Source organism: Tympanuchus pallidicinctus, unplaced genomic scaffold, assembly GCF_026119805.1.
Source record: "Tympanuchus pallidicinctus isolate F22 unplaced genomic scaffold, pur_lepc_1.0 scaffold31, whole genome shotgun sequence".
NCBI classification, from domain to species: Eukaryota; Metazoa; Chordata; class Aves; order Galliformes; family Phasianidae; genus Tympanuchus; species Tympanuchus pallidicinctus.
Window position 1 is genome coordinate 13,395,746 of NW_026294749.1, and position 20,921 is coordinate 13,416,666.

Sequence of the window (20,921 nt, forward strand, 5' to 3'; positions counted from 1 at the left end):
GAGGGTTCAGTTTAAAGATTACAATTCTTGAAAAATAATAATCTAGCACAAGTAAAATCCTCAGCACTTGAGCAATTTGGAAGAGATACTCCAAGGCAAATGACAACTGACCAACAGAGAGTGAAAGAAGAAAGCACCTGTAGCATAAGAAGCTGTTTAAAACACAGAACTAGACAAGAAAGGATTTTTTGCAGCAGTTTCCAAGAAAAGTTTCCAAGATTTGGAGCATATACTAAAAGAATATTTTCTTACGTGATTCTATAGAGTTAAAAAAGTAACTGACTTTCAATCTGTTTGAAAGCTTTCAGAGACTGTTAGCTTCCATGATCAAAGACAGAACGCGGTAGATAACAGGCTGGACTACTTGATAGACTGACTGGATGAAGAATTGGTGAGAGGGGGAAATGTCTTTAAATAAAAAGAGGGGAGATACAGATGTTATGTGGAATTTTTTCACTCAGAGGATGGTGAGGTGCTGGTCCAGGCTGCCCAGAGAAGCTGTGGATGCCCCATCCCTGGGGGAGTTCAAAGCCAGGTTGGATCCCTGGGCAGCATCATCAAGGGGATGGCAGCTCTGCCCATGGCAGGGGAGTAGGAACTAGGTGATCTGTAGGGGCCAGTCCAACCTGAGTCATTGTATGATTCTGTGATTCTATGATGTCACATTGTGGAGGTTAAAATACCTTACTGACTGAGAGCTCTGTGAGAAATATACCAGGGAAAGCAAGCTATTCAGTTGCTATGGTAACATGAGTGCTTAAGTGCAAACATAGAAGGAAAAAAAGTAAAGTCCGACAAAACAAAGATTTAACAACTGCTTTCAGCACATGAATGTTCAAAGTCCCTGAATATTTTACAGCAGATTTACACAAAGTATCACTAGTTTTGTATCTGCAGAGCAATGCATACTGGTTTAAACCTCAGCACCAAGCGTGTTTAAAGCAGAGAAATTTGTTCTACTGTGTTTGCTTCATCCCTGCTGCCTACTGACTCTCCTCAGATCATTTCCTTGACAAAGCTCTCATGAGCAAGTTCTGCTATCAGAAAAGAAGCCAGGTGCTATGGAGTACTATAAAATACAGGGCATGTGAAGGAAGTCAGTGACCTTTTGGTTGAAAAATGGCACACTAAGAACAACTTACAAAGAACTTTCATTACTTTAGTCAGACTTTATTCAGTACTGACTTAAATAATGCAACTCCACATATAAAAGTATTAAACAAGTGTTACATATGAGGAAGCAGGTATTAATCGCTGTATCTTCTGACAAACTTTGCATTCTATTCCTCTGATCTTCATCTGCAACTCAAATTTCATTACTTAAGGAAAAGGTGCTCTGTAAAGATATAATTACCATTCTGATACTTACTTTTTTTTTGTCCTCCAACAATGCATGATTTTTGGAGGTCAACACAATGCATTTCTACACAATTTTCTAGCAATCCAGTGTGTCCACAAGTACAAATCTTGTAACAACCAACATCACCAGCTGAGGATGGAACCTGAATAAGTGTACCTTGACGGACAATAAAATCCGAGGCTTCTCCCAGTTTGCAGCCTGTACACAAAGACAAATTTAACCAAAAATATATTTAAAATTTGGAGTGCCACTACGAAAACCACTACTGTTTGATTTGTTTAAAAGAAAAAGAAAAAAAAGCCAAAGCAGTTTTTCTCTACCCTTCCCTCATTACAGCAACAAGTAGGAGAGATGGAAGATAACTGAGGCAGTGTCATGAAGTACTTGCAGAAACACCACTTAAGATAAAAAGACTCATAGTTTCAACATCTGTCAAGTAACCCTTATGTTCCACAGTTGTTTAGAAGTAGGAGACATATGTGATGTGGTAAATTCCACATTCTCTGTCATCTCCTCTAGTAAAAGTGCTGCTGCTGCAAGCAATTCAGGTTAAATATCAGTGCTTCTCACTCTCCCTCACTCAAACCACGCTTTTAAGCAGTTACCAAATGCCAGCTTTCCTCTTTGCTTCAAGATCCACAGGTGATTCCTCGTATCACTCAGTGATACCTTCTGATTGAAAGGGGGCAAAAGAATTTCAGCAAGCACTGTTGATGTCTAAGGTAGAACAAAGAAGGGGCCGTAGAATCTGGACAGTATGATCTCCTACCTCTTTTTGCAGATTCAAACCTTACCACCATCACATACCATCACCATCGAAGCCTACTATTCTGAAGTTAGATAACAAGCTCATTCTACATGAGGCATTCTCTCAAAATCAGCTCAAGTTAAAGCTCAGTACAGAAGTTAGACAACTCCTATGTTCACAAAAGTAGCCGCCAAATGGCCATGAATTCCTTTCTAGTAAGATGCAGCTACGTTATCACTCATCCAAACAGCAGCAAAAATGCAGTCAGTCGTGTACTTTTGCATCTCCACTCTTCATCTTTAATAAGAAGCACCATTGGCCTTATGTGGAAGGACAAAACAGCAATACAATATTCATTACTCGTGTCTTTGTTGTTTCCCAAGCTTAGTGTCACTTTCCTCAAAAGTACAAGCCTACAGATTTTGTAGAGACATGGAGTTCATTTGCCTTGGAGTTTTGATACTTGGAGTTTTCCTGACTCAATAAGCTTATAGGGCAAAGATGCTTCATCACTGCTGCTAGCTTGAACAGTAGAGAGAAAGGACAGGCAAATAAATTACATCCATGCCACTTTCTTCTCAAGTCCTGGAACTCTGAATCTTGTGAAGTAAAAGACTGTAGAAACAAGGAAGCTGTTATGCAAAAGTATTCACTTGGGCTGAACTACTCGCCTTTGAGCCACTAGAGAGAGATCAAGATGTTGTTCTGGTCTGTGGTGGATTTGGGACAACTCCACATAAGATACCATCTTGAACTTCAATGTAATATCAGAATTGCTGTGCCAGGGCAAGTGCACATCCTTCATCCTCCTGCATTTGATCAGATTCTCAGAGCTCTCAGAATGTTGTTCCAAGGCTGACAGCCAAATTTTCATTAATTTCAAGGCAAGAGACAATGTGCACTTATTTGACCAATGAGGAAAATTATATGGATATGGCTAACAAATACAGGGTAACACACTATTGTGTTTGGAGCTGCAGTGAACTGAAGTGTATTTTTCAGTACTGTATGCTTGTAATTTTAAATAGCAGGCAGGATGGCTAGAGATCATATATGGATATTTATTTCTTCTGAAGAAAAAGTAATTAACAGTATTTTTAAATTAAATGTTGCATTTTAGTCAAGAATAACAATACAAAAATAAGAACCAAGAAGATCTGCAAAGCGTGCTACAGGTTTTGAACAGATAATTGTGATAATAGTTCTTGTGGGATATCAGCAATTCATTTTAAAGCTTTCATAAATTTTTCAGTAAAATTTTTACCACCAAAATTTAGGCAAACAGAAGTTCAAACCCTTACCTGGTACACACAGATATGGAAGACACAATTCTCCAGACTGACATCCTTTTCTATTTACTTCACACAACTGATTAGCTGCACATGGATTTGGATTACATGGATGAGTAACATCTTCCACAATGTTTCCTAAAGAACTTGGACCTGAAAGCAAAGTATACAGCATCTACAATGATTTAAATGAGGTTAATTTATCTACAGGAAAACACCGCATTTGTTACAGACAGTAAAACCTTATTTTTGAACACTATTAAATCTTTTTTATATATAACTTTTAATTATATTTGTAAAACCCTGACATGACAACATGGTTTGTCAAATTTAGTACTCAATCATGGAAGTACTGACCCAAGTGATTCTTCACAAGCAAAATACAATTCCTTATCTTGTTTCTCTAAGATTTTCCTCTAAATTACAAAAAGACAAACTGACAATGACTGCTAGTTCAATCAAGAAAATTCTTATGGTCAATAATAAAGAAATTATTGGTTTGAAGTAGACTTTATGTTGTACCAAGTCTGGTATCACTGATAAAGTTTTATTCTTTCTTTATTTATATTCTTCAGAATCAAATTCACTAGTAATACTCTCCAATTCTCCTATTACAAGAAAGGGAAGAAAACAAAGCAACTAAATGGAAAGAACCACCCAAAGCTTTAATACACCATCTCTCTGGAATCAGTTTATAAGTTTAGCAATACTTTCAGCTGTAGCTTTAACCAAAATTTTACAAAGCTCCAATTTTGTACAAGAATTCATTTTATTTGAAAGAAATAACAAATGATTAACAGTAGTGATAAGCACTCAAAGCACGCTGGTTTTCTAATTTGTTGTTTACATATGTCAGTACTTACTCAGGTATGTATCCAAAGGAATGCAGTTCTCCAAGTCATCTGTTGGAGACAAGAGCTCACAAATACTTTCAGCTGAGTGGCCTTCAGGGAATTTATTATGATCTCCACATTTCTTTAGTATTTCCACACAATCTGATCTGCAGGTGAATAAACAAAAAGAACTTCATGAACACCACTTAAAAAAGAAAAGGTCTTGTATTACTATTCTTCTCTTCCTCTAATTCCTGCTGCCTCACAGCAGAGGAATGGATATTCTTTACACACACACACACACACACACACACACACACACACGCTCTTTTGGGCTTGGTGTGCTTTGTTTGTTTTCTGTGACTTCATTTGCAAGTATCTTTCAAGATCCACCATTTCCTTGGGTTCAACTTATGGGCTGAAATCACATCTCACTACTGGTACATATTAACTGGTTTCTCTTCTACCTGGTCATGTATTTCAAATTTTGTTTTTCCTTTAAAACATGTGTTTTCTAGAGTTGTCTGTCATTTGAAAATAGATCCACAAATGAAAAAAAAAAAAAAGAGAGTTTCATAGATAAGAGTTAAAAAAAACAAACAAACACAAAAAACAACAAACAATCAATTTTCAACACCTATCCATTTCATTTGGAGGCAAGCATCTTCAATTTGCAGTGGTGGAACACTTCAAAGAAAAACTTTACAGGGATGAAGCAACTATGAAAGCTTATACTTCCTCTGTGTTTGCTCTGCCATGTTTTCCTAACAGCAGTCATACACAATTCTATGGTAATTTTTCAGTTTTCATTAAAATCCTTAGCAAAACCTCTTTTTTTTTTTTTTCTTGGTACTTACTTGCAGATAATACTTCCTCTAGATTTGCTGTGGCAAGGTTTAATCTGCAGTGAGCAGGCAATTGCCTTCCACATTTCTGGTTGGCATTTATTAATATCAAGAACAGGAATATTTATAAATGGCATCTTAATACTCCCTTTTTCCCAAAGCTTCATGTCATTCATGGCTCCTTGGTCTGACTGCGAATTGCAGCTTCTAAAAAGTTCTGTTGGTCTTAAAAAAAAATTAAGAAATTGCAGGTATACAAGAGAAAGAAAACAGCACACATTTTACCTTTCACTATATGAATTCTACAGCTTTGAAATGGCTTGCCTTTCGTAGCATAAAATACAGGAATCCTTTCCAAAGTTAAGCATGACCAAAATCAGTTTAATTTCTATCTTTAAGAAAAATAGTCTCCTGAAGGCTCAAGGCCAAAATGCCTTCTTCACTTCCCTCTCAGATCACGCATCGTTCATATTTTTCTTGCCTGAAGAAAACTGACATATTGAGCAAACATTTAAATGCACTGAAAATCTGCTGGAACGTTTTGTGGCAAATCACTAATGCAAGTTGATTTAATTTTTGCCTGGGCTGCATTTATCACATTTACTATTCAGTATATAGTGGCTGTATGACCACAGAGTGGCATGGTGACGTATTTCAAAGAAATGCCATAAATCCCTGCCAGCTAAATGATAAAATGTCAAATGTACTTTTGAAGCTCAAACATGACTTAACTAGTAACCTCGCAATGACTTGTTCAGGCAGCACTTAAAATTATACATTTTGTCCTGTAGAGAATAAAACCACACAAATAGCTCTAAAAGAAAAGGAATTTTGAAAGAAAATTAACACTCTCAGGAAAATGTTATTAAGTAACATATAAACTTGAGAATTCTTTAACTTATTTATAATGCATAATATTATAATATTGCACCAAATATGGTTTATTTGCCTATATATTAAGGCAGAGGAATATACTGCTAATATATGGTGGCATTTTACAAACTCATGAGTTTATTCTAATGTTCTAAACAATAACTGATTTTACAATATCTGAAAGCTAAATATAATCAAGCCTGAAAAACATATTTTTTAATCAAAGCACAAAAATTATTTTTTAAAATATCCAGTGTCTCTCTCCTACCTGTTATTAAAATTAGTGCAGTAAGAAAGATTTCTACAGCCCAGCTGACAAGGTTCTCGTACATCTGCTAAACAGGTCAACATGGAAACTTCAACTGCATTATACTCACAAAAGCGATCAAATTCTTGCCAACTCTGTGAACTGCCCCAGCTCGTGCTATAAAGCTTAGTGCAGAGCTCCCTTGGAGGGAAAGAAAAGTAAAATCAAGTGAAAAGAACAGCAGTTGTTCAGCTATAGCAGAGCCTGTAGTCTCCTTGCTGATTGCAACAGCCTGCACTGACCAGAAATTTGTGGTAGTGCCAATCCGTTCTGCAGGAGTATCCAAATGTGTTCTAAGCAAATAGCCACTTCCCAATGGGTTCAGTTTTGCTTAAGAATGTTAGCAAAATTTTACACCACTAAGACTGAAAGACTTCAGAATATAAAACATTCAACATAAATGTAATACCTGGAGTCTGAACTTTGATAGATAATAAATCTAGTTAACACAACAATAAACAATTTCTAATCCCACCCTTTATCTTCAGATCACACCTATTCGTGTTACAGAAAAGACCAGCAAGCAAAATGCATTTCTTCCTTTGCCATGATATTTGAAACAAGTGCAAGTGTTTGAGATTTGTCTAGTGTTAACAACACCCAGGGCCCCTTTGTTCACAGCAATATCCCATAAACTACGACTGTCCCCACCAAATGAAGGTATGGTACTTTGTTATAATGTTAAAGTCTACTGCACATTGAAAACGTTAAGAAAGGATCAATTTTAAAGAAATGATTATTACAAGAAGCAACTAAAAGTTACTGTATTAACTGCCCTGTGCTACAGCATTCTGCATAATAACAAAATTCTAGGGCTACACCACAAAAGGGACCATAAAGCAGGAGGTCTGCTGCTCTGCTAATGAAAACTTACGCATAAAAGAAAGCAACAGCTCAGAACTAAATTTCACATTGTCAAACTGATGAATTTAAAATGTGGCAATTATCTTTTCAAAGTGGATGGACAATCACTCTGAACTAAAAAGGGCCCAATAGCAATTATTTGCAAGAATGCTGTTCATTGTCATCAGCATCTTGATAAAATCTCTTCAGCTTACTTCAATACTAGTATTGCCACAAGTAAGGTATAGCTTTCATTAATTTCAGTGTGTCTGCTACATTCTGCCAGTGCTAAAAATGAGAAGTTTGATTTTTCCAATGGAACAGTTTTTGTTTTTGTTCTTAAGTAAACATGACACTCATGAGACTACCTAAACCTATTTTGCTTCCACGAATTCACAGAACTCATTATTTAGATGTACACAGTTAGATTTGGGCAAAGGCCTGACATAAAACAACTTCTGAAGCCTTTCCACAGTTGGAGAGGAAGGTAGAGAGATACTGACCTACATGTGGAAGAGTTTGCTTTAGAACAGCAATGAAGTTTTGCTCCATCGAGGCCTGTTGAAGGTGGAGGGTGCACAGTGACTCCTGGGTGAACAGACCTTGAACTCTCAAGAAAACATTGCCAAAGTGGATCCTGAGGAAGAGGCATCGTTTTGCAGCCTTCTATAAGTCCATCAACAATTTCAAGCTCTGTTTTCATTGACATTAGAATTCTTTTACAAGCAGTCTGACATGCATAGTCTTCCGCTCTATCACAGCAATACAAACCTGTTTAAGAAATAACAGTTAATTCTCAAGCATACAGCAACAACCAAGAAACATGACATAAAAGCCCTCACAGAAAGGCATATATAGGGCATTTTTCTTCTAAAAAAAATTTGTTAGTTAGTTAGCTGGGAGGTGAAATGAGAAAAATAGCAGCATCGTTACCCCAGCTTTTAAGAGAGCAGAAATCAAACTTAGTTAGCTGAGTGCCCTTGGAATTTGCTTTTGAAGACTTCGTAGTCCCATGAGAGACAGTCACTTTTTAAGAACTACCTTTACAAAACATGGGAGCAGGCAATCTCACTGTGTGACAAGCCAAGCAAACAGGGCGTTAGACTAACTTAGCTGAACAGGGAACTCCTCCTGGAACTCAAGCTCAAGAAAGTCTATCATCTCCCTAAACAAGGTCAGGCCATACAGGAAAATAACAGAAGTGCAGTTTGCATTTTCAGGAAGAAAACATAGACAGTCAAAGCTCAATCAGAATTAAAGCTAGCCAGTGATTTTTCAGATAGCAACAAAAGGGCTTTGAGTATGCCAACAGCAAGAAGGCGTCTATGGAAAATACTGGACCATTAATAGATGAAACCAATCACTTGATAAATAGGAATTACAAAATGCAGAAACATGCAGTGTCCTTTTTGCTTCTGTCTATAATATTAATGATGGGCTCCTGAGTTCCCCAAGTCCATTGAGCTAGACGACCTAACTGGGGGAGAAGCAACTTTCTCTCCATTTGTGGATGCCAGAAGTGTAAGGAACCACTTAGGTCAGCTCAACATTTGTAAGTCCACTGGGCCTTATGAAATTTAACCTGGGTTCCGGAGAATGCCATCAGATGTTCTAGATGGATAAATCAGCTCAACAGCAGGGCTCGAAGTGTTGTAATAAGTGGGGCTGGCAGACAGTCACTAGTGCAGTTCCCTAGAGCTCAACCTTGGGGCCAGTTCTGTTCAACACATTTTACAGATCGCCTGTGGATGCAGGAGTTGAACACATCCTTAGTAAATTAGATGATGCTACTAAACTGGGAGGTGCTTGTGACTCAAGATTCAGGAGGAAGAGGCTTTGCAAAGGAATCTAGAAAGACTGGTGCAATGCTGGGAAATTTAAGAATAACAAATATCAGACCGTGCTTGGGACAGAGTAATGCTAGATGCAGGTACAGACTGGGAATTAAGTGCATTAAACACAGCACAGTCACCCAGTCAAAACAGGTGATTACCCCACTGTGTTCAGCACTGATACAATCTCACCTTGAACACTGTGCAGTTCTGGACTCTACAATATAAAAAGGATACTAAGATACTTGATTGCATCCTGAGGAAGGCAACAGAAATGGTGAAGTACCTGCAAGGCATGCCCTATGAAGAGAGGTTGAGGGTACTGAGCTTCTTAAGCTTGGAGAGTAGAAGGCTGAGGGCTGACCTCATTGCCCTCTTGTGGAGGAGGAAGTAGAGAAAGGTGCTTGACTTTTCTCCCTGGCATCTACTAACAAGATACATGGGAATGGCTAAACTTGTGAGGACAGGTTCAGAGTTGACATTAGGAAAAAGTTATTTAAAAACAGAGTAATTAGATGCTGGAACAGTCTTTCTAGATAACTGGTTGATGTCTTGCGCCTGTACATGTTTAAAAGATATTTGAATAATGCTCTTAATGATAAACTTTAACTTTGAGTCAGCCCTGCAGTAGTATGATGATTTTTGTAGGTCCCTTCCAACTAAAGCTATTTTCTATTGCATTTCTATTCTACTTCTATTCTATTTCAGATAACATTGCTTCTTGGAAATGCAAACAAGAAAAACAGGAACCAGTACGGATAATAAAATAATAATAATAATAATAATAATAACCAAGTGCACCTATAAATAAAAGTAGTCATTGTATAAATTAATATAATTACATATTACTAACAAGTGTGTTCATATAGTTTATAGAATAAACAATATTCAATAATATGATGACTGCTCCAAAAGTAATACCTCCAATGCTATTATTTTGGCCCATGGTCAGAGGTTTACGTTGGTGCTATGGCAGTAGAGGTTGAACCCTTCCACCAATGTTGTACTACTTTTTGTTCTTGTGCAACAGATGACAGAGAGGGCCAGTCTGACAAAATGCTGTCTGACAAGGAAGCGTGTACCATGCAAAGTGTGGAACAGAATAGGTGTGGGGAAAAAAAAGGCACCCATTGATGTTCATCAGTGCTTGCTGAACATTTCTGGAGACCAAAGAGTGAGGTGAGCCCAGTGAGGTGGTGAGTGGTATGTCTCAGCAGTGACAACAACAGTAGTTCGCCTCCATGGATGCACATTTTTACAAGCTTGGCATGAAGGCTCCTGTTCACTGCTGGTGAAAATGCACACCTCATGGTGTGTTGACTATGTTGTAAACAGTGGTTTGAAATACATTGCAGGTATTGCTTTCAGAGCACCTTACACACATTTTGAGAGGAAAAACGTTCATAAAAGAATTTTTATACTTACTATCTGTAGGATTTCTCATTGGATAGGATTGCGTATAGTTGTTCACACAGTGTATCAGCTGAGGGCTAATTGATGCACAGTAATTTTCAACTGCTTTTATTTGTGAAGGACCAGGAGAGGAGTCTGTCCGAAAAATTGCTTGACAATATTCTCGACAGTTTGTATGATGACCTGCATAACTGCAACAGATTGACCCCACTGGGGAAAAAGAAAGACAAAGAAAAACCCATGGTTTCCTACACAGGGGAACAAAGATGTGACCATGTCTGTACCCCTGTACCCCACATAATGATGCACAAGATACTACTTGAAAAAAAAAACAACACAGAAAAAGCAACACAGAAGACCAAATTATCTTCAGCAAAATAATCTGTCTACAGAATGCATGGGAATACCTGTAATTAGTCAAAGCACATTTTCTGGTTCCCACCTATCTTGAATTCACATTTAAATCATTAATAAGCCAGCTGAATTATATCCTCAGATATTCTGCTCCTATTTAATGTAACTAATCTTTCTCTATAACTGAATTATTAGACAAATACAAATGGTAAACAAATAAATATGAAACCAGTATCTCAAAACTCATTTAAACCAAATAAGAGAGAGCTTGAATCATTGCGATTCACACATTTTGCCATGTTATTAAATAGACTGTTCTTGAGAAGCAGAATCACAGAATCGCTGGGGTTCAAAGGGACCTTATAGACAAACTATTTCCTGTGCCCCGGCTGTGGGCAGGATTGCCAACCACTAAATACTATTATTGGAATTAATTCTGAGACATTGAGTTCTCTGTGCCCAGCTATTTCATTTTCTAATAGACAGAAATCAGACAACACAGCACTTGCATGGCACAAGACTTCAAACATATCTGCTTTATTTTGTTAAAAAAAAACCCAAACATATACAGATAAATTAAAAATTGATAGCAATTATCCAAACAGCCCAATCTTCTTACCACTTGAGCAAAAAAAATTAGACATTTGCCTAGCCCTTCTGTGGAACCAAATCCATGTGATTTGCGCACATGTTCACCTACAGAATTTCTTGCATTTCAGAGGAAGAGTTGTTAGCTTATAAAAGGAAAACTAAAAACAAAAAAAACAAAAAACTATTCATTACATACTTACTTTCATTTCTGTTAATACAACTAAAGAGAGCATTCTGAAATCAAAACAAAAATAGCATTACAAGCCTGAAAACTTCCAAATAAACATTTAGGTGTCCGCTCATTTCCAATGTTTTTGTTCAACTAGTTCAGTTTAACTGGAACAAATAAGAATGCTAAACAAAAGCCCTGAATGAAAGAAATGGAAAGATCAAGTATCACCTAAGTACTGTGAACAATACTAGTGAAGTACATTCAAGCAAAAGGATGATTTCTCTAGATTTTTAGACTACCTTCAAAAGAACATGTCAGAATAGGATATACCAACACGTTTTTGCATGACAATTTTAAAGGATATCTGTGGAAGGAAAAAAAAAAAAGGAAGATTTGCATATGCACATGTGCAAACAGAAAATTTCAAGAATCTCAGCAATATACCTTAAAATCTAACACATGCTATCAATGCCATTGAATTACAGTCACCAAATAGTACACCTGGGGGATACTCAACATGTTAAACTGCAGAAGAAAGAGGCAAACACACACATCCAATTGTTTGGTTTCAGAGGCTCTATAACGCACAGGACGACTGACTGACAGACTGCATAGTGAACTCCTGCCCAAAATAACCACTGTCTTCCCCACATTTCTTCATCAAGCACTGCATATAAGCCTTCTGGAACTCAATGGAAAGGTGAAGTTCTGAGGCTGAAGTTCTAAAATACAGTTGCCAGTTATGAAAGATGAAAATTACACGATTCTGAAAAAGAAATATGAAGCCTTTCTACACTTGCAAGGTTATCAAAAGTGACCAAGACCATTAGCATAAAGACAATATAATCCACATCTTCATAAACTTCCTGATCTCCTCCATTTCTCCTATCACCATCTAACAGGATTTCTGTTAGGAGAAATCAAAATTCCCTCAGTATCACTACTTTAAAATTTGTTTACTCAGAAGACTTCATGATCCTTTCCTCAGCTGGATTTTCTACAGCTGAATCTTCTGATTGTGGGAACCCTCCCTGCACTGCAAGACAAAGCACAAAGATGCCAAGTGGGCTACAAGTCAAAAAGCAGCATGCTGAGGTCTTCCATTATCAACTGGCCAGAGGGCAGCAGCTGTCACTTTCTCTTTGGCAAACAGTAAGTAAGTATATAAAATTTTCTTGAGATTCTTCCTCTGCATTATTTCCTCATGTTTACCACATTGCAGAGAAGTGGGTATCCCCAATAATGGTTTTTTTTTTGTTGTTTTGTTTTTTCAAAAATCTGTACTGCTATAAATGGATCAAAATGTTACATTTTCTTCACTTAATTATATTTAAACATTCTATTAGAAATCACCCCGATTTTTCTTTTTCTCTCAGAGATTGTTTACAGTGCAGGACTTTGTTTTTCCAATTCAAATTCTCTTTCTGCTTTGTTCCCAGAGATCATTTGAGTCAATCTGATTTGGCATTATATCCTTGTTTTCTCCCCTGAATCCCGGTCTGGGAAGTACTACAGAATAAGTAAAGTCAATATCAAAGTAACCAGTCCTCCCCTGTGGCTAACTCATAAAAACACAAATAACTGCAACTTCTGAATGCTGATGATTTCCTTTCAAGCAGCGTGCTCACGTTTGGTTGTGCTTAACAGGGAAAGGTAAATATAGAACATATTTCCTTCCACAAGAGCAGAACAAACAGGCAGTCTCACATTTATTGGACAGATTCAGCGCAGGCAAGTATACAACCTACAACTTCTGTACCCTCTTCCTTATCTACTCACCTTCAGAGACACCTTAACTCCTGATACTGAAACCTTAAGCCCTAATCTCTTATTTTGTTGGTATGTTACTCATTATTCACATTTATTTCACTAAAAAACACTGTAGGATTCTACAAACCTACTTTCCCCTTTTCAAACTTTTTTCCTAATTAAAGCTTTGTATGTACCCAAGTAAAAAGGATTTTCTTTAATGTTGTTCTTTACTTTCATAGCTATCTACATAGCTATCTTCTGTTGTTCACTTAAAAGCAAGAATTCTCAGTACACAGATTGGCTCTCTACACATGAATTAGCATTCCCAAATAGACAGTTCTGATGAAAATCTGAAAAGCCACAAGAAACATTTACAGTACCAAATGATGGATGGTTGATGTTTTAACATAGATTTGAAAAGCCTCAAGTCTTAAAGTTTCAGTTTGTATCATGTCATTGATGATTTGATTTTATTCAAATTTAAGTCACGAGTACCAACTCATCAGCTAATCTTTATGTTGTGTCAAACATAGTCCTATAATCCTGTTTTCTGCAGCATCATAAGGAAATAATCTTTTGGATAATTTATTCTTGGCTGGTGAAATAAGTAGGATTTTAAAGAAAATACCTCCAATACTGTAGTGAGCAGAGTGGCTTTCTTCTATTAACAGTTAGGAATTTATTTACTGGGTAAACCATGGTAGATAGAACAATGATACAATGTAAGAGAATAAAAAAAGCTAACTTTAAAATGTAAGTTAGATTTACCTATAAACTTTACTATTTATCATTTTATTGATCATGAATAAAAGCACAGATAAAGGAATTCATAAGCCTGCTCTACATAAAATAATACACAGAACCTCACTAAGTCAAATTCTAGAAGCCTGTTTCAAATTTTAGATCCTTACTGGCAAGAACACTGCAGAAGTTCTCTAAGAGTACGAACAACTTCACGGCAAAACTACTCATCCCAGCAGCAGGTTTTCATCTGATTCAGTTCAGGAACTATTTGCAAAGCAACTTCTGCCATCCATTCATATGTAACAGGGATGACAGACACAAGAACTAATGGAAGCAACATGCAGACAGAATAACCATCCTACATCTGTAAAGAACAGGTTTATACTGTTACATAAAGGAGCATGTCATTTATATTGCACCATACTTTCTGGCTCGGGACCTCTGGTGTATCACAGAACAATCAGAAATGATCTGCTGTCGCACACAACATCAGTCTGATCCAAAATTGACTAATTTCAGATGCTTCTGAGGATGGACTCCTACACACACAGCCGTATCAAGCACTGCAACATAGCGTACACAGCAGCAAAGTAGGAAGCAACACTGCCCTAGAATCACAGAATAGTTTGACTTGGAAGGGACCCTACAGATCACCTATTTCCTACTCCCCTGCCATGGGCAGAGTTGCCATCCCCTTGATGATGCTGCTCAGGGATCCAACCTGGCTTTGAACTCCCCCAGGGATGGGGCATCCACAGCTTCTCTGGGCAGCCTGGACCAGCACCTCACCATCCTCTGCGTGAAAAAATTCCACATAACATCTTTTTATTTAAAGACATTTCCTCTTATCCTATCACTATCTGTCCATGTAAAAAGTCAATCTCCCTGCTGTTCATATGCTCCCTTCAAGCACTGGAAGGCTGCAGTGAGGTCTCCCCAGAGCCTTCTCTTCTCCAAGCTGAACAAGCCCATCTCCCTCAACCTTTCTTCATAGGAGAGGTGCTCCAGCCCTCTGATCACCTTTGTGGTATTTCTCTGGACCTGGCTCAACGTCTGCATATTTTTCTAATGCTGGGGTCCCAGGCTTGCAAACAGCACTCCAGATGAGGCCTCATGAGGGCAAAGTAAAGGGGAACAATTGCACTAAGACAGTAAAGGGTTCTGAAAAGCCTGAGGTCTGTTTGCCATGGTTATGTCCAAGTACTGATCATACTTTCAGACAGCATAAGCAATATTTAGAGTGATCAGAAACTCAGGTAAAATTTATCAAGTTGAATATTATATCCTCTTGTAACTATTTTATACATCTTCTCCCCCAGCCCCCCCAAGACAGGCAGGATCTTCTAACCAGGTAATCAGTCTTCACTCTGTAATTCAAAACTGGAGTTCTGCAGATGGCTGAATCACTGTAATAACACTCATACTACTGTTAAAAGAGTTCGGTCTTTCTTCCCTTTCCTATGTTGTTTTCAACTCTTCTTTCCCTGCTCCTGATTGTATAGTCTCCTTTATGCCTTCACATCAGCTCTGACTCCAATAATCTTTTAATGACCTTATTTTTCTCAGTAGCCCTGAAGAACATTTTCCTCCTGTGCTAGGAATTTACAAAATCTTTTAGTAGAAGATTATGCTCCATCCCTGGAGACAGCCAGGGTCAGGCTGGATGGGGCTCTGAGCACCTGATGGAGCTGTGGGCATTCCCGCTCACTGCAGGAGGGTTGGACCAGAAGGCCTTTAAGGTTTCCTTCCAACTCAGATGATACTACGTTTCTAGAAGGACCTGCCAGATGCCAGCTCCAGAATAAAGTAGGCAAAAATGATTTGGCATGGCTAGCAGAGGGAGAGAGCATGTGGAAAAAAGGCAGCTTCAGCAGAGAACAGGAGGAACTTCAGCTGCACTGAGTTGTTAAAGCAACTCAACCTCATGAAACTGTAGCCTGTAATATCACTGTATTCTGTGGTAGCTAAGTATTCTGTGCTGACTTTGCTCTTTGTGTAGGTCTGGAAAACCATTCACTGTCTCAGAAAATATATCTATACATCTTGGAAGCACAACTATACACACATGAGAAAATCTCAGAAAACATAATGCCACCTGTTTGTAAGTAAAGCTGATTACAGCTTTAAATAGTCATAGTCTGACTTCAGTTAGTGACCCTAACTTCATTACAGAACACAGAGCTAAGCCCTATCTACAGTATTAAGTAGCAGTCATATTTAAGCCTCATCAGCCCATTCAAACTTCTTCCTGAATCTGCCATCAAAATCTCTTGAAATAGTGTACTGTGAGAAAAGAGAGATACAACAAAAGAAAAGATGAAACAGATATATGTAAAGCAAAACAGCTCCCTCCCATGCACAAAAACCAGTATCAGCAGAAAAGGGTGTTTGCCTTGTAAGAAAAAACTAACTCACCAAGACCTGTGGAAATGAAGATTAAAAAATATAAAAAAATTTTAAAAATTGAACTCCCTCTTTCAACTAATGAATAAAATATTAAGAAAACAAAGATGGCAATATTGAACTTCAAAGGACAAACGTATAATTACTTGCTCTACTTGTTGATTAACCTCAGCTTTCAGACTCCTCCTTTAAAAAAACCCATAACAACAAGCACTGCTGAAACTGGTCACTAATTGAGATTACAAGTAGGAGAAATGGAAAGCAGCAGACAGACACAGCTAAAACAAGTGCGTATGCATTAAGAAAACAGTCTCAAAGACCTTCTGTCATGATGAAAATTGAAAAAGGTAACTCAAGCTTGTCTAGCAGAAAAGATTTTCCAGTCTTCCTCAACAGAAGCTCCCTGAAGAAAGATTTCAGCCAGTACTGCAGGACCTAACTGGTTTCGCTCTTTTTGGAGCTCATCAGCTGCAGGTAACGGCTCAGACCCCGAAGCACATGCACATCGACAGTGCAGAACCAACTGCTAAAGGGAAAGTCTGTCGCATTGCAAGGCATGCTTTTGCATCTTTTTCTAAACAGTTTCTTCTTGTACCTTGAATGAAAAATGGCAGTGAAGCTGCTCATTTACACAAGAAAACAGAGGATTTTTTTAAAAATATTACTTCTCTTCCTGAAAATTACAGTTGTATACATGTTCTATGAACCTGTGAATAAATTAGTTTAGTACTATTGTCTTGAGCATACTAACCATGTGAAAAAAAGCATTTGAAGTTCTGCTAACCTTTCCTCAATTTAATCTTATCTTAATCAACAGGATTTGAAGTCAGAAGGTAACACACTAAGGCTTAGTGGAGTGGAGTAGAAATTTCAGATTATGGTGCACAATTGTTCAGATTTTTAAAAAACTTTCAACAAGTAACAATCAAGGCCAAGGTTTTCCTGAATTGCGTTAAACAATTGCAAAAGAAAGAAAGGAAAAGGAGAAAACCTTGCAGAGTAAGGTAGAACATGATCACTGGAATTTAAGTTTTGGCAAGAATTCTGAGTCTTGCATCAACTTCCTTTGAACTGTGAAGAACAGTAACAAGAAGCACCCCAAGATCACATTATTACTAACTACAGTGTGTGGTAGACAGAGGTCGAGTCTGCTGCAAATTCTTAAGTGATGTTGTGCTTCCAGAGGCCACACACAGCTGCATTCTTTAGGAGTTCATTAAAACCATTTTGTAATCTTTTCTATGTCCTTAGCATCTTAAATATGGTAATAAACTCTTCACAACTTACTTCAACCATCATATATTACTTTGCTACTTTTTCAAGCATCATTCCATGTAGCCTTTTCAAAAAATGAATTTTCACACAAAACTTTTAAAAATAGGAAAAATTAGAAAACCCTACACACAACCCAAGCAGCCCACTTCCTTCTTCGTCCTTTGATTATCACCTACCTTCTTTTTAGATAAAGATGAACGAGACAGTAGAAAGCTGGTAGTAGTGAAAGATAAAAGATAAGAGGTGCACAGAGCTAAAGAGAAAAGAGGACAAAAATGAGTGTCTGAGAAGCAGAAGATGGGAAAAAGGAATTCCACAATAACATCTTTCAAAAGAAGCCAAATAATGCATACTCAAGTAACATTCAAAACTCTTCAGGGATACTATGCATTTTTTTTAAATAAAATTTCTGCATGCAGTGCTTCTTGCACATAGAACACGCTTCATAGGGTATGCTTTAAAACTTTCAATGCACCAATCAAGAATTAACAGCTTATTACGCCACAAATCATTTCTAAAAAGTACAATCTCTGAATCACAAGAATCACAAACTTTACTAACAGTAACTGCAACCCAATAAAAGCATTTTCAGTTAATCTTATGACAAGTTGGCACATCAGTGCTAAAGTGGTTCACTTATTGCACAACTTTGGACTCCGCTTAGCAACTTCTCACTTTCTAACATCTTCCATTTGGAGATTATTTTTTTCTCCTGCTTTCACTGCTCTGATCCCTACGCCTTACTCTTGAAGACTTCTCTCATTCTCTGTGCTCACTAACAGTGGGAAGCTGAAGGTAAGCTAATGAAGTTGCTTTCCTACTCTCAAAATACTACTGAAAAGTACTACGCAAAGTTTGGTTTACTGGTGTAAGAACCTTGTGCAAACTCTCTGAAATCCCTGTGTGAGTGTATGAGATTAACCAGTTGATAAGCTAGGAGAGGGTTCACAAGATAAACTTTCATATTGTTAATTCAGCTCGTTCTTATCTACATGTTGCCTTTATCATATTCAGCACCCCCGTAGCTAGTTCTCAATGAACTATTTCTCAAATTGGATCCTTACTTTTAGTGAGTCATGGCTTCTTAAACAAAAAGGCAAACACAATACATAAAACATTGCATTTATGTGATTCAGAGGCTGCTTCTGATCTTGTCATCCAGTGTTTTAATTAGCCACTCACCTCCCAGTCATTCAGTTTTTCCCCAGTAACTCAACTGAATACAAAGTACGGTACTAGCCAAAGACATGGAAGCTACTCAGAAGACTACAACGAGCATGCAACATCCACCATGGAAACTACTAAAAATAAACAAAGAGAAAGGAGGGAAAGAGGGAAGGCACGTTCCCTCCAGAAGCAGCTTCTCAAATCTCACACCTTAGACAAAACGGCCTTAAATTTTATGCATGCAATAGACCTCTTGAAAGCATAGCAAATACTACTTTTCATGACTATCCATAACGTCTAAGATACACAGGAAAATCTATTTTCATACAAAGAAATGTAATAAGTGAGCATCTACCATATCAGATAATTTCATTTGTATCCCTAACAGAATATCTGTGCCTACCAATCCCAGTGCTCATTAAAAAAGTTCTTTTCTTCTTCATCAACCAGAAGACTTGATTTCTCCTTCTGTTATTTTGCTGTCTCTCCTAGTCTTTTAAAGTACTGCACAGATAAAAAGAGTTAAGGTTTTCTGTGCAATAACAGCAACATCCCACTTCCTAAAATTCCAGACAAAAACTGGAGAAAGAGCCTAAGAAAAGTAAGTAAGATGACTATCACTATTTTGTAGGTGTTCTTTATTCTCTTACCTTTCCTCTCCCGTTCTCCTTCAACACATATTGGCCAACCTCCTACAGCAATGCAGAAATGCAGAAAAAAAGAAGGAAACAGACCAGCATAATAGAGGAGAAGCTTACAGATGTTGACAGTATAGCATATTATAGCATCAGGAAAGACAGAACTACTTAAAATGAAAAATAATCTTAAAGACAATAAACTATAGTAACTTCAATGGAGAGGAGTCTAGGAAAATATTCTGTAGATTGATTATATAGAAAGACCAAAGGAAAATCAGACAAACAAGGAATTTAATGTTTTCTGGAAAATGAGAAACCTGCTATATTTCTTCCCAAATCAAAAAGAATTGTGTGACACCATTCAATACGGGCAGAACTTACACAGGACTGTCTAATTCGGGACAGCAGGCAGGATGAAAGGGGATGAAAGGGGATGAAAGGGGATGAAAGGGTGGGAGGAGAATTCTGTTTTTTAAATGAAACATTGAAAGGGAAGAAGTCCTAGCAAACTAACATTTCTACAGAATCCCACAAAAAGAACACAAATCTTCATTTACACATTTCTGAAAACATTCTAATGGTTAATTTTAAAAGTAGAACAGTATAACTAAGTGCTGGCATGCACACTTTCACTGATGTTAGCAAAAATTATTCATTTTGAATGAGGATAGATTACATAAAGGCTTACTCTTTCCTGTATTTATTTCCTTAGTTTTTTAGTCCCTGTTAAGCTACATATGCCATTCTAGAAGTCAATACCTTGCTGACAATGAATGCTCACAAAAAATGCCTACTTTTATCAGAACTCTTATGAAACAGTTTTACAATCCGAATCTCCATTTTGAAAGCTGTATCTTTTTCATTCAAATTAAGATATATGCAAGGGAAGCCCCTTTCTTACAGAAAGCAATTGTACTTTTACAGTAATTGCAGACAGCTAATTTGCAGTTGGGTGGAAGTATCCAGACATACTACTGTAAGATGATTGGATTTTCCCTCATTATTTATATAACAAATGACTTAATAAGATATATGTGCATATAAATACATACGTACCTCATATTCCTTTCTACAGACTTTTAAAATATCATTCTTTGAAGAAGCCTGAAAACAGAAAATGCCCCAATTTGAAGTAGAAAACAATAAAAACATGTTGCAAAATAAAAATGATTCTAACTTTGTTACCTAAGATAACCATGGATACAAGATCTACTTTAACATTCCGTTTTAGGAACCTGAAGAATCCACTTAAAGCTTTAAGGAAAAAAAAAGTAGAAGCTACAACTTTGTCTCCATTACATTTGATTGAAACCCCAAAACACTTATTTCTGCATCACGTTAGTCGACACTGGAAGCACAGACACAGCAACTTAGTTTTCATCAGAGGTTTTCCAGACAGAGCAGAATATTGGAAAAACCAAGGAAATGCAAGAGCCTGTTCATCACTTTTCTTCATTTTGTATGTTCAATCATGTTAATCTG

At 37.3% G+C, this 20,921-nt stretch overlaps 1 protein-coding gene across 2 annotated transcripts in view; it reads right to left on the bottom strand.

The window, feature by feature from the left end:
• Nucleotides 1-20,921, bottom strand: part of RECK (reversion inducing cysteine rich protein with kazal motifs) — a 64,695-nt gene that overhangs the window by 13,992 nt on the left and 29,782 nt on the right. Inside the window, exons 6-15 of one of the 2 annotated variants that reach the window (XM_052697667.1) lie at nt 20,496-20,543; nt 19,452-19,493; nt 11,489-11,522; nt 10,356-10,553; nt 7,602-7,869; nt 6,217-6,396; nt 5,088-5,300; nt 4,261-4,397; nt 3,410-3,550; nt 1,370-1,558 (exon numbers count right to left, since the gene is read on the bottom strand). In XM_052697667.1, the coding sequence (XP_052553627.1) occupies nt 1,370-1,558; nt 3,410-3,550; nt 4,261-4,397; nt 5,088-5,300; nt 6,217-6,396; nt 7,602-7,869; nt 10,356-10,553; nt 11,489-11,522; nt 19,452-19,493; nt 20,496-20,543 (1,450 nt within the window). The remainder of the gene's footprint in view (nt 1-1,369; nt 1,559-3,409; nt 3,551-4,260; nt 4,398-5,087; nt 5,301-6,216; nt 6,397-7,601; nt 7,870-10,355; nt 10,554-11,488; nt 11,523-19,451; nt 19,494-20,495; nt 20,544-20,921) is intronic. The other variant, XM_052697668.1, reaches the window with a different exon arrangement.